Genomic DNA, 14,403 nt, shown 5'->3' on the forward strand with positions numbered 1-14,403 from the left:
CTTTCCTCATAACCATAAAATCTCTCGGACAGATCAATGAGTTGCATGATTAATGTGCAAACGTTAATTCAGGGCCACAAGGACAGTGCTGTTCACAGAGCCAACCCAAAGTGGTTTCCATTCTGCACATCAATAAAACTATAGCCCTCCCAGTCCTGTTCCATCAACCGAACTCTGTAGCAGAGAACACTCTCCACATCCTAAATGTCTAACTATCTGTCATTTATTACGTCAGCAAAAGCAAGCCCTTCCACAAAGCAACCAGTTCTTCTTAGCCTTTGCTAACCCTCACTAAGGTGGGTGTTGCAAGGTAGATAGTCAAGTGTATCCTAACTAGCCATCATAAAGCCAAAAGAGCCCTCCTTGTTAATCCCAGGGCCCACTTGAAATGCAAGGAAGCTGCAACCTTTGCCTTCCTGGGCAATATCCTACTAGGAAAATAGCCAGTTGATCAACCCTACACACTTTGACAAAGCACTACTCTGTTGATATCTTAGCTGCCAAAGGCAATAGTTGGTCAAACAGCCCTAAGGAGTTTTTTACAGACATCTACAGTCATTTCATATTTGGCTGTTAATGCCAGAGTCTTCAGCTGTAGCCCGGGAGCATCTTTGGAGCGTGATGACAATTGTCCATGGCTTTGGTCCCACCTAACTCCCACACAGAGGTGATCTTTCTATGTGAATTGTTAGACGTCTCACACAGAGCCTGCCTTCTGAAAGTGAATATTCAGTAGATGATACTGAGGTTTCTCACTCAGACTCCTGAGTACTGCTGTTTGCTTTGCTTGGCCTCATGGCTTTCTAGATCCTGAAGTTTCCACTCGCGGGTGACATAAGAAGGCTCTCTATTTGCGCCTGCAGTGGCTTCAAAACAAACAGTCTCTTGACTCTGGTGCAGCTACTCAGACCTGCACTGGCAGACTGAACTTCCTAATCTTGATGTGAGTCGAGTATTCGGCCTTCTACAGGTACAGGCTACATTGGAGACAGACTCCTCCTGGCTGGGCTGGGCTGGGTTGCCTATCAGGGCAATAAGACAATGTTGAACTGCTGGTTTTTGTGGGAGCAGTGTCTCCGTCTAAATATGCTACAGCTGCGGGAGGTAAACTTTGCAACAAATAAATTTCTTCCTTCCATCTCAGAGTGCCATTCTGATCATTTCAGACGCCACCACTGTTCATTACATGAACAGTAGAGTGGTTTTGGACGGTGGCCCGTGTTTGGAGGCAGTTCACCTGCGTAAGTGGGTACAATGGTGAGGAATTTTCACAGCAGTGGCCTACAAAGATTGCTATTTCAAAGCAAAGCAGATGTTCTCAGCTGTATCTCACTGGAGAATAATTAGTCGGAACTCCGGCCTGAAATGACAGAGGTCGTCTACAAATTGTGGTTCCTGTCTGTGGATCTTTCCAACTTAGCTTGAACAAGACATTTCCTCCGTTCTGTGCATATACTTTCCTCTGAATGGTTCCCTGGGGCATGCCTTCTGGCTTGACTGTTGAGAAAGGCCCTGTGTACATGTTTCCACTTATTCTACTTCTGTCTAAAGTACTACAGAAGGTATGGTACGATTGGGGCACAGCTGACCCTGAAAGCCCCAGATTGCTGATATATTGGTACTCTGTATTTCACTGCCTATTACCCTTCCATACAGCATGGAGCTTCTATTGCAGTATGATGGTCAGGTCCACCATCCCAACCCCTAAATGCTGCTGATTTACTCATGGAGAATGAACAGTGTCATCATGAGTCCTTCATCCTCACTGATGCAGTTGCAGATGTCATTGTGGCTGCAAGAAAACTTGCTGGTCAGTAGGCTTATATCCCTTTAAATCTTGACATCCTGTGTTTCATACAGTTTTTTTCTATAACAAAGGTTGGTAGTTGCTTCAGTCAAGGGTTACCTGGTTGCTGTTTTTACTTTCAGGTGCCTCCCTGACCAGTTTGGCCCACTATCATAATTTTCCATTAGCAAAGTTGGTCCTGCATACCAGTCCTACCTTCTTGCCCAAAGTGGTTTTGGCTTTTAAAATTGCCTCATCTACCCATCCTCTTACTTTCTTCCATCCCCTCATCCCAACAAAGAGAAGCTACTACATATCGTGGACCACAGGGTGTGTAATTTCACATTACATTGACTGCATTCAACAGGACCGAATGGGTAATCAACCCTTTGTGTTCTTGCGAGAGCAAATAAAAGGCAAAGCTGTGGCCAAATATGTCATTTGTTGTGGCGGTCATCTTCTGTATTGAGATCTGCTATAGCTTGGTCAAGAAAGACCACCTGGAGGGCATTTGTTCCTATTCTATTAGGGCCCTGGCTACTTCCCTGGCTCTCCCTAAAGGCAGTCAGGTGACAGACATCTACTAGGCGGCCACATGGTGATTCAAATATATATTTGTTAAATATTACTGCCTCACACCCAGGGCTGTGCTGTATTACTTCCTTGTTAAGGTGGCAATAACTATTCTAGCGTCCTGGAAGTTCTTGCTTTGGGATTCATTCTGAAGCTGAGGAATCTGCAGGAAGAAATATCCATCAAAAGTAAAAGTTATTATCAGTAGCAATATTTCTGGTGGCTACATATTTTTCCTGAAGATTTCTAATTACGTCTCTGCTCCTCTTAGTTTGTGCTATATATTGTAAAATCACAAGGTATGCAAAAGTGTTATGTTCTGTTTTTGTCCCTGTGGGTAATGTGTTCTCGGATCCCCTCCACATGTGGTGCAGCAGAGTTTTATTTTCTGATCTCAGGACTCTGTGAGGTGCCTATATGCTTATTATAGCCCACTGCTGTAAGGTCTGGTGAACAAAGTTGTGATTAGAGCTGCATGGTCCAGCCTTGCAGATTTTGAGAGCTACTAGTGGGGAAACCTCTTCTCAACCAACCTGATGCCTGGAGAGTATTCTTAAGGGGAGGAATTCACAGGAAGGTTATGCATCCACTGGAAATATTATTCCCGAAGGGTAAGTAACTTTTACATCCAGAATGAACCGCAGAGACATCTTAGGAAATGGCTCATTCCGAATTCTATAAGGTTCATCATTCTCTGTAGCAATGGGCAAAGGAGCAGTTTCCTTCCCTTTTCAAATTAATTGTTAACCACCACTGATTAATGTTGGGGGACATACCTTCTAGCCTTTGGAGATTTGAAATATGTTCCATTTCAAAGTAAGATCTAATTGGGTATTTTTACCAGCATAGGGAAAGCGAAGTTAGCTATGCGTAAGGTTATAAAAAGAAATGCCTCCCCCAGTCTTGTATTCATTATGTAATATGCTAAGGAGGGAGTAATGAAACCATCATGATGCATAGATCTGATTTCAGATTATCTGGCATAGGACATGTACATTCAGAAGTTATCTCTGAAGATCCTGGGGAGGAAGGAGATAACCATTCGGACGTTAAGCTTTCAACGAGGCCACCAGAAAAGGTTCAAGGACATCAGTGTCTAGCGTTTATAAATTGTGATTGACAACCATTATGCTCCCTCAACAATTCGATGCAAAAATGAGCAGTCAGAAAAATTACTTTGAAGGACTACAATGCTTTGTAGTGCTGCTCCTCTTTATTCCCGAATAAGATGATAAACTGAAAGGCGAGAGCAGCCACAAACCCAGGAAACTCCTCCGATGTCTGTCCTTTTTAAGTCAAAAGTTGTTCAGTCGAATGGAGCACCTGAGGTGAAGCAGGGGTAGTTCTGTTGACACGCTCATTCCTCTCACGTTTTAAGGCCCAGATACCCTAATAGAGCTTGTGTAAACGTTCTTGCTCTTATTTCTCTGCAACTCTAGATTGGAGGTGGGCACTGCGGACTCATTCTGGACTGTCCCATACAAGATGTTCAAGTATGTGTATGCATGGCACCTTCATGTTCTTACAATGAACCTAAATAGGGATAATGTACCTGATCAGTGGTTAGCATGACAATCTGACATCTCCCACACAAAATAAACTTAAGATATCTTGGCTATTTCTTGAGCTGTTTTTCTAAGAAATTGTTTAAAGTATTTTAAGACATTTCAATCTTTCAGTTCCAGAGGGCAGTGCATTCGAGAATAGCAGAAGTCCATTGCACCAGGTCAATTAATGATAGGTCTTGTCATTGCTGTGTGAGACCAAGTACTGTTGAATGTGGTGGACTTCTATAAATAAGAGCCAAACTAATGGTGACTAATTATTTTAGTTTTGGTTTTTTTATGCCTTTTTCCGAAGACTGAATGGATTGGTGTTTCGTGGAGCACCAGAGGTTCATCAGGTCCTGACCAAATCCTCTGTTGTGTCCCATATTGTACTAGCTATGTTCGAGGTTCCTAAATCTCATGTGCGGGATTTAGGATCCTAAAATGTACTCAGTACCATATTGGCCAGAAGCCCTGTGGCTGTAGGGGCCACTGCTAGAAAGTTAATCTAACTTCGGAATAGCTGTACCCAGCACAGTCGTTCAGGTGAGATGGATTTGGTACATCATCATCGAAATTGTACTGTTTAAGGGATTTTACAGAATTCTGAATGCTACTTCAGATTGATTTTTCAGAGGTCTTGTCAATATACGTGTGGCGGTTCTTCAGGGTTACTTGTGGTTTTCTAGTTTTTTTGAAACAGTAGGACAGAATCTTGCTCAAGTAATTTATCTTGCAGCTGGGTATCCTCAGTAGCAAGTAGATTTACTTCCCTGTGGGCTAGTCTTTCAAATGTAGGCGATACCCAAAAGGAAGAATATGCACAGAAAGCCTTCTCCTGCTACACCCCAAGAATTTTTAACAGGATCCAAGTTAAGATTGGGCAAACACCCTTCCTTCTTTTCAGCGGGCATATGGAAACACTTCACTGCCCCCAGTCTTGCAACAGCCTAATATCACCCCCTACTATCTAGCCCAGCGCCTTTTTCTCATTCTGTAAAAATCATTTCTCCTATGTACCCTTTTCTGATACGGTCATCTATCCTGTCTTCCCCCTATTTTTCTGTGCAGTGTGACATTGTTTTATAGCTAGCTTTATTCCCTATAAATCATTAACGTACACACATGTGAGCCAACATGTCCCCCTGAATTCTGGAGGCACCGTTCACATTTGCAGGCTTGGAAAACTGTTCTACAATACATTGTGTCTTTTCCCTCTTGCTTGTGGCTGGATTGTGCAGGTGAGGTCTGAATCTGAAGACCAGTGAGTGACTTTGAAGAACGTGAAGTGGTTTTTTTATCTTAAGCCGCCACATCGAAAGGATATGGAGTTTAGTAGTGTTCAAAGCGTGACCATCACACCAGTCCAGCAAAGTTAGGAAAACATGTGTAAATGTTGCCTGGGTTGTTGGATTGGCACATAGAAATGCTCAAATTTGTTGTTGGGTCAATTGATACAATTTTTGCTTCACATATGAGCGGGTCCATGTCGCAAAAATTCAGTAATTAATGTACGGGCTAGAAAAACTAAGAAAAGTAATTTACAAATAAGTTATTCTAACTTGCAAAGCATTGCTTCTGAAGTATAAGGAGCTCCAGAAATATATCATTGCTCCACGGTAGTAGGTTGCTTTTAAGTGTTGAATGGGAGACCTCGTAGCTGACAATGCTGCTCTTTTGCTTTCTTTCTTTAGTTCTTTACTGTGTGAGTTTTCTTTGAGGCTGCTGAACATTTGGACAAAACTCTTGCATTGTATACTTATTCTAGACTCTTACGTCTTTTCATCTTTCACACTTTCATCTTTTGAATTGCTTGTTTTTAAGCGTGGTAGCCAAAAGAGCTTGAGAACTGCGGTGCGGTAGGCACGGCTAAAGCACAACAAAATGCTAATCCCTGGCCCTTGACATACAAACCTATATTTTCGAAATTGGATGCTTTTATGACTTCTGGGGCATTTAGGAAATAATGACATTATCAACTTAAGTTTGCTCAATTCATGAAATAATGTAGGGTATCCCACGCCGATTGACAGCCTTTCAGCAATAAATAACGAAGTGGAGAAAAGGAATACTTCATCTCTATTACAGTACTGGTTTTAGCTCTTTAAAGGAATAGCATGTCAAAAATAAACTTTTATCGTTTTCAACTATGGAACGGATTTCACAACTGGAGTGTATAATGTAAGGCACGGAGCACTATTCACCAGGGCAGCAGATGTCATTGAGCTCCTGATTTGTGCCAGTAAGCCCACTCTCTGGTTTAATGTGCCTCTACAGTGATCCCTATGTAACCTGATGGCCACTGATTCAAAGTGTGGTGGAGCTGGCTTTTTAATCTACCCAAGATAGATAAAATCAGCACACTTTGAGTGTAATTGTAACTCATTGTTAACAGCAATAATGCCTTGGGGGCAAGCAAACCATAGAAACACTTCATTAATCTCAAAATATCACTGCGGCGTTGAGGCTATATCAGCTGATTTCAAACAGGCGTCTGCTGCCCTGCTACTAATTCTGACTTCTACTAATCGAGTAACCTTGCACTGCTGTGTTGCTACTTTTTTGCATGTTCAGGTTGGTTTGTTTTCACCCATGCCAAAGGCTGCATTCTTGTGCATGAGGTGTTTCCACTCCCTCTAACAAGCATGCAAAGGATGCGGCTTACTGCAAAGAATCAATGACACCTTAAAGCGAAAGGTGTTATTTTACTGTGTAATATGGAATTGTAATTTAATTATGTCTGCAAAAGTGTGATGAAAGGGATTTGTTGGGAATAGGACTTTGGCTTTTTGGGCTAGTCGAGCCATTTTGAAACTATAGCAGGCTAATGTTCTTTAAAAAGGTTAAGGAAAGTTTTTTCGGGTAATATGCAATGTTGTGAACTTTTTCACAGCAGCAATGCAAGATTTCATTCATCTTTTTTTTCTACCAGAAAAAAGCACAAATTGAGGTGTATTTGGTTATTGAGCTTTTTGATTGGCTGTTTTGTTCCTTAGAGTTCGAATACTTCAGCACCTTTGGCGCCACCTCCCACCGGAGCAGTCCAGTTCTACAACCCTTCGCAATTTACACAAGTAAGTGGCCCGGGTAACTGCATGCATGCTGCGGGAACCCGAATCTCAAAGTATCGTTAGTTAGTACAGATCCATGTTGGGTGAGTCAACCTTTCAGGATAACTAATATGATTGCTGATTCTATTTACCAAATAACTGCATGCATGCAGTAAGATCTCGCTGTCAAGGTATTGTTAACTAGTACAGATCCTTGTTGCGTCAGTCAACCTTTCAGCATAACTAATATAATTATTGGTTGTATTCTTAAAATATGTAACTTACCTATGACCTCATATAATGAATATTACGCAGTGAGCATCCCCTCGGTATATCTGACCTTCCAGTGCATGATGGGAAGGTTGGCTGCTTCTGTGATGTTTAAAAGAGCAATGTTTGATTTGGATGTATGTTTTTGTTTGTATATGTTTTGATTGGAGGCCCCATTTTTGTCTTTAGTGTTTTTGTTGTAAGCATTTTTTTTAACTGCATTTTTTTTCTCCACAATTGATTAGATATAGTGGAAAAAAAAGTTAAGAAAATGTTGCCTCTTAAAGGCATGTTTTCATTTACTTAATCATTTTTTTTCGATGTAAAATATATTGTAAAAGCATGTTCGTAGATCTTTCGCCTGTGAGTTCTACTATAGGAAACCAGTCTTCCCATTTCATAATTTGCTGTTATTATGCAGATTACACTGTCATTCATTTATTCTTTCATTTATTTTTGAAAAATCTATGACTTCGTTACTAATGCAGCATATAAAACTTAAAACATTCACTAAGACACAAAGGGCCTCATTCTAAGTTTGGCTGGCGGCGGGCGCAGCCAGCCAAACGGGAACCGCCAAATGGCCGCTCCGCGGTCAGAAGACCGCGGATGCCATTCGGGCTTTCCCGCTGGGCTGGCGGGCGACCGCCAAAAGGGCGCCTGCCGGCCCAGCGGGAAAGACCCTGCAACAAGGAAGCCAGCTCTGAATGGAGCCGGCGGAGTTGCAGGGGTGCGACGGGTGCAGTGGTGAAAACCGCCAGAAACAGGCTGGCGGGAAGGGGGTCGGAATCCCCATGGCGGCGCTGCTAGCAGCGCCACCATGGAGGATTCCCTGGGCCAGGGGAAAACCGGCGGGAAACCGCTGGTTCCCCTTTTCTGACCGCGGCTTTACCGCCGCGGTCAGAATGGCCCTGGAAGCACCGCCAGTGCATTACTTAACATATGAAGGATTTATTTGGACCCAGGGTCAGCCCGATTTACCAAACCTGATCTAGGAGTGTTCCTCACTAAGGTGTTTTACGTGCTATTCAGTTCAAGTGTTAGGATTGACAATAAATGTACTAAGCTTTAGCCTTTTTCCTTCTTCACTAATAACTCCCCTCTGCCTTTTCAGAAACCTACTTACTCAATCTAGGTGCTAAATATAATTACTTTATAACCATTTTGGACCATTGTCTTTCTGCAAACGTGAATTATCTTTACTAAACAGGTCATTCTTTTGTATGATTTTTGCAGTGCATGCACCGAGGGAATGTGGCTGCCCACTATGCAAAACAAAGGAATACTAATAAAATATAACATGTTTAAGATCATAGAACCTCTAAACAACATTTTCAGCTTTATCTCTGGGTTTAATTTAAGTTATTTTGGAATGTTGGGCGCCTGAAGCTTTGCAAAAGCCGAAGGTATATACTATTCTGTCTTTTTTTTTTTTAGGAGAATTGAATAGATGCCATAAGTGTGACTCAATATAAAGAGTGCCTGTCTCACACACTCATGCATATGCTTTGATCCTATCACCCGGGAAAATGTTGACAGGCTAGCAATCTATTTATGCTTGTATCCCCTTCAGGCAATCCTTAGCTGTGCTCCTTGTCAAAATGATATTTACTTTGTAAGCTTCAATCTTACACACCACTTTTAATATCTGTGGTCCTCCCAATTACCCTCATCTTCAACCCAGCTCCATTCATTCCTCTTTACCTCTTGTGTTATTTTCATCAACCACTCTAGTTTAAACCATAGTTCATTGTTAATCTGTTATCTGGTGTTATGTCATTTAATTTTTGAGGCATGTAACATCTCTTCATTCCCATTTTTCCTTACAAGAGGCCTGATTTGCCAGTCATTTTGGGGCCTCTTCATTTCTAGGATACCCTAGACTGTTTTTCTGTACCTTGATTTAGGTTACAATTCCAGTCCTCTGCAGAATGACATGATCTTTATTTGTTAAGATCACCTCTACTTTGCATCTCTTTGCCCCCTGTAAGGTCTCCCATCTTCCAGTCGCTCTTCCCTTCTGCAGACCCATTGTACTCAGAGGTCTAGGCATGTTCATAAATATGGGATCGCAGTCTTGTGGCTTTGGGTAATGGCACTGAGTAGTCAATCCCCGCTCATCCTATGCACAGTCTGTGGCAGTCTGAGTGTGGCATACAGATCCCTCCAGTCCCTGCAGTTTGTTAGGGCTCCTGCGTGGGTCTGGTTACTATCATTAAATAAAGAAGCAGAGCTCTACAAATTGTGCTGATCGCAGCCAAATCACTAAGCGTCATGTAAGCAGTATCTATTCAGACTACACTTTCTGTAGCATCGAAAGTCCAACTATGTTTAAGGTTTAGGAGTCCTTTCAATCAGTGGCAGAACACCGAATGATGGGGCCCCCTTACAGAAGGTGGTGAGTGGCCCCTCTGTGTCCCTTTTCTCATATATATTCATAGACCATGGGCTGAATGGGTGCTGCCGAAGGAATTAGGTTAAGAAAGGGCACTGCTCTGCATCTGTCACAACTTCTTCCATCAAGCTCTGTGACAGTCTACTTCTCCAGAGCCTTTGTGATCGGTAGAGTCTGTTCTCTTTGAGAGCATTTAAGCAGTTCCTGCCTCCCTTATAGAGGATAGGCAGGCTCTGCCCCATCTTAGATTTTTGGGATCTGAACCGATTCCTCCCTTCTAAAGTTCAAGATGCTAAATTTAGCTCAGGTACTAACAGTAAAACATAAATATGCCAAATGCTCTAGGAGGACCTCTAGGACGTTTATTTTCATGTGCCCATTCTGAGGGAGCCAAGCAATACCCCAACTTCACAGTGGGAAACCAACATTAACAGGACAGGATGTTAATATTTGCTCTTAATGCTGCTCCACCCTTCTTCTGCTTCACACCAGGATCTTGCCCATTGGTGGCCTTTCTGCGTTAGCAGGTGCACTGCTACTCCTATTTATATCGATAAAATGGCATCTAGGGTCAGTGCAGTGTGTGCTTTCACCCTGACTCTAGAGACTCTCTTCAAACATGCGTTCTCTATAAACTGCACAACATCTTCTCAAGTGCTTTCAGAAAGATTTAGGTAAGCCGTTTTGAACTCCAACCTCATTTCCCTCCTCACAAGAGTATCTTAGCCATCAGCCAAACAGTTAACCACTTCTTGGCTAACAGCAGTGTCTGCTCGGTCATTCCAGAGGCTTCTGGAGCTGCAGACATCCAGCAGTGTTAGTATACCAAGCCTAGCTCCACAGGTGTGCCATGAGATTGCCCCTGGGAAAACACTGGGTTTAAAGGATAATGCTGTTTTTATTACATTCACAAAGTCTTGCATGGATCAATATTATTGGCCTTCCAGGAAGTTTCCTTCTTTTCTTATGTCTAGGCCGGCACTTATGACAATCTGCCACCTCGTGGTGGTGACTGTCTAATTTAGACATGAGCACAATAGTTATTTATTAATTAAATGTATATTACAATTTCAAATACCTGCCTCCAAACCCATTCTGATAGCTTTGAAAGCCTGTAAGAGTCTGAATTGTCACACTTGTAGGAGTTTGATTGTAAGTAGTTATGTCGGTAGCGATGGCAGGGCCAGTAAGGGGTATAAGCTGCAGTGGCCTTCTGACGAGGGCCCTGACACTTAATTCTTTACAAATTAAGCACTAGTAGGTCCTTGCATAGTTTTCCCATGCAAACTGGCAATATTTCCTCATTAGTGCTGATTGACACTGTAATTCAGTGTGCTATTCTCGAATGGCCTAGCTTTAAATTTGTTTGGCTGATGACTTTGAATGTCAATGGATGTTGGTGATCTTGTTTTCATGAACAAGCTTCAACTTGGTGCGAGTCTCCTAGTTTTATGTGGAAAACCCAGATGCAGAAAACTCTGAGCTCTGCGTTGTGATCTCAGGATTCTCAGAATTACTGGAAGTTGGTGAGATAAAAACTTAAAGCTGTTAGAGCAGTGGTTCCCAACCTGTGGTCCGGGGACCCCTGGGGGTCCGCGAAGCCTCTTCAGGGGGTCCGCGACAGCTTAGAAAATTAAATAATATCAACAGGTTAGGTCCCCAGCTTTCAGTAATGTCTCAGTGGGGGGGGGGGGGGGTCCCCGGATTACAATAATGATTCACTGGGGGTCCCTGGCTTCCAGTAATGATAAAGTGGGGGTCCACAAAAGTCAAAAGGTTGGGAACCACTGCGTTAGAGGGATCAGTTGTAGAGCGGGCTTTAATGAAATCAAGGTTCTCTCTGCATGTTAATTGGAGAATCATCATTTCATTACAGGACCGGAGGCTATTATGCATGTTTAAAGCTATCCACACCAATGCTACCTACATACTTTCACTGGTTTCAAATAAAAATTTGCGAAATTGCTGGCATTTGACCAATCTGCTGCTTTCAAGATCTCAAAGAGTGCCTCCAAGCCAGAATACATTACTAGCCATTGACCCTCGGATAGAATGTGCACCGAATTTTGACAGATCTATACCTGCCTCACTGGTTATTGCTCTAACCCATCTATTGTGGCTGCAGAAATTGCTTTATGTGGTTTGACAGAGTATATTAAGTGTTGAGACTCTCCATCATGCCTAAATTCAAGCATTTGTTGCTCATGACCTTCATACAACTTACCACACACAGTTTCGGGCAATCCTGAAAGGAAGGATACAAAATATATTCTTAATTTTTTCCATATGTCGAAATGGACACCATCTGATGAGTAAATTCTATTGCTAATTTCTAAAACTTTAACATCTGAAACTCTTCGGAAGGACTCCAAACAGAGAAGTGTTGCTATTTTTTGGGAAATCTGTCTCAGAGAAAGGTAGCTATTTCCTGGCCATGAATCAAAACGTTTAAATATCAGGTTTACATCCTTTAAATAAGAGTCGCGAACCTTAGGTTGTCTTTTAAGTCTTATACCCTTCATCAAACTACAAATAAGAGAGTCTCATCCAATTGTGATGTCACCCAACATACCATGGCTAGCAGAAATGCCTGACCTATGGCAGTTAATAGTCCTATCATATAAGTCTGACTGAAATAGTTTGGCCAAATAATTCACTAATTCTGTCACATGTGCTTCCAGGGGATCCAGATTCTTTTCCATGCACCAACTACTCCATTTACACCAAACCGCTTTATACCTTTTCCTAGTACCTGGTGCCCACTATTCATCCAGTAACTATTTAGCTGTTCCTGAAAGGCTAGAGATTCCTCCAGAACCCCTGATATGTTCACAACAAGAAGGTCTAACTTTCCTTCTAATACCAAAGGATGCTCCTCTCCATCTGGTCCCACTAGCAAACCCTGTTGTGGCGGAAAAATAAGAGGTTCCTCTACTGCAAATTCCATTACCCCGGAAAACCATACTTGTGAAGCCCAAAAGGAAGCAACCAGCACTAACCTGCAACCTTCCTTCTGGACCTTCCATAGACCTCTCTGAATCATGGCAAATGGGAAGAAGGCATAGGCCTTCTTCACCAACTAGTCCTGTACAAAAGCGTCCACTGCCAATGCTTCTAGGTCCAGTCTCCAACTGAAATATCATGGAACCTGACAAATTAGTCAACTGGCAAACAAATCTAGTTCTCTTGGGCCTCAAAGTCTTGGCTCTTCCTGAAAATTATTGGATTTAATTGCCAATCGCTGGAATCTCTGAAATGACGCGAATTCCAAGAGGTCCACAGATTCTGTTCGCCTGGAATGTGGCCTGCTGACAGTTATCTTGTGCTCCCAACAAAAATACCAAATTTCCTTTGTTAGATCGCTAATAACTTTGATTTTAAGCCTCCCAGGCGATTAATATACGAGACTGCAGAAATATTGTCCATATGAATCTTCACTACAGTGTTTGCTAAATAAGTTTTGAAGCTCTTCAAACCATTCAGACCTCCCCCCCCCCCCCCCCCCCCATGGATTCTAGGCAATTTATAAGCTGCAAACACTCCTGGCTTGACCATCTTCCTCCTGTCTCTAAGTTGTTGAGACAGACCCCACCCCCAACCTAAAGAACTGACATCTGTTTCCAAAGTAAACTCTGGCACATTTCCAAAAATAGCTTTGCCATTCCAGCTCTCTTAAGCTGTTCAGCCACCACTCCAGATCTTTCTGGGCTTCCGAGGACAAAGTCACTGAATCCGCATACCATAGATCTTTTCTCAACCTGACTGTCTTTAACCTTTGAAGGGCCATTTAATGTAGGGTACCTGGGGAAATTGCTTGGATAGATGATGACAGGAGACCAATAGTTCTTGCCAAGCCCCTAAGAGTTACTACCTCCTTTCCTAATATGTCCCTTACTTTCTTCTTTATTTTCTTTATCTTTTAGTAAGGTAAGAATAGTTTGGCTCATAGAGTATCCACCTGAAAACAAAGGAATTCCAAAGACTGACTTGGTATCAAGACTGATTTTTCTATGTTCACAATAAACTCCAACTTCTCTAGAAGTTCCCTCATCATACGCAAATGATCCTGAAGTTCAGTTTCTTTTATTTATTTTTTTGTTTTGTTTTTATAACCAATCCAAAATGGCCACCAAGATCTTGCGATATTTTGGCAGCAAATTATGTCAACAAATGTAATGACGAACTTGCGATCTGATTAAATAAATAATTAACACGGACACACGATCAACGGGGCGTGTGAAGGGAAGGAAAACTGCACCCGCTAACCTCGCGCTGCGCTCCTGCTCATACAGGGAAGGTTATTCTTCGAAACCTGCCTGACTGTGAGTAATAACCCGATGCAATATACTCAAAGGTCATAGCGCAAGTTCACCTCTCATTTAAACATGAACGGACGCGAACAATGTAAATTGCTTTCTCATACGTACAAGCATAAGTATTAATTCTAACAGAATAAAACACATTAAAACTGTCCCATTCATCAGCTGATACCATTATAAAAACAACTAAATACAACTTTTACATTATTTTTAGCTACCTAAACTGTAATAAAAAAGCATTTTACCTCTCAAAGCTTCTATAAATTAGAATCTGAGTCAAATTATATTTAGGCATCATAGTTATTTCAATATTATTTCTTTTACATTAATTTAACAAAAAGATTAAATAAAGCAGCCCTTACCTTAACAGGAGCAGCATTTACAAGAGGACCGGAGTGCTTGGAGAGGACTATTTATGTACTAAGGAGTTCTGATTTTAGTTTGGAATTGTTTTATTTGAAGG

The 14,403-nt window shown here is 42.0% G+C and overlaps 1 protein-coding gene across 6 annotated transcripts in view; it reads left to right on the plus strand.

Moving 5' to 3' along the window:
- The window catches only part of SEC16A (SEC16 homolog A, endoplasmic reticulum export factor), a 300,868-nt gene that overhangs the window by 278,068 nt on the left and 8,397 nt on the right, over positions 1 to 14,403 (plus strand). For all 6 annotated transcript variants that reach the window (XM_069241597.1, XM_069241599.1, XM_069241601.1 and 3 more), the window contains one exon: positions 6,903 to 6,980. In XM_069241597.1, the coding sequence (XP_069097698.1) occupies positions 6,903 to 6,980 (78 nt within the window). The remainder of the gene's footprint in view (positions 1 to 6,902; positions 6,981 to 14,403) is intronic.

This window comes from Pleurodeles waltl, chromosome 6 (genome assembly GCF_031143425.1).
Source record: "Pleurodeles waltl isolate 20211129_DDA chromosome 6, aPleWal1.hap1.20221129, whole genome shotgun sequence".
Lineage (NCBI taxonomy): Eukaryota > Metazoa > Chordata > Amphibia > Caudata > Salamandridae > Pleurodeles > Pleurodeles waltl.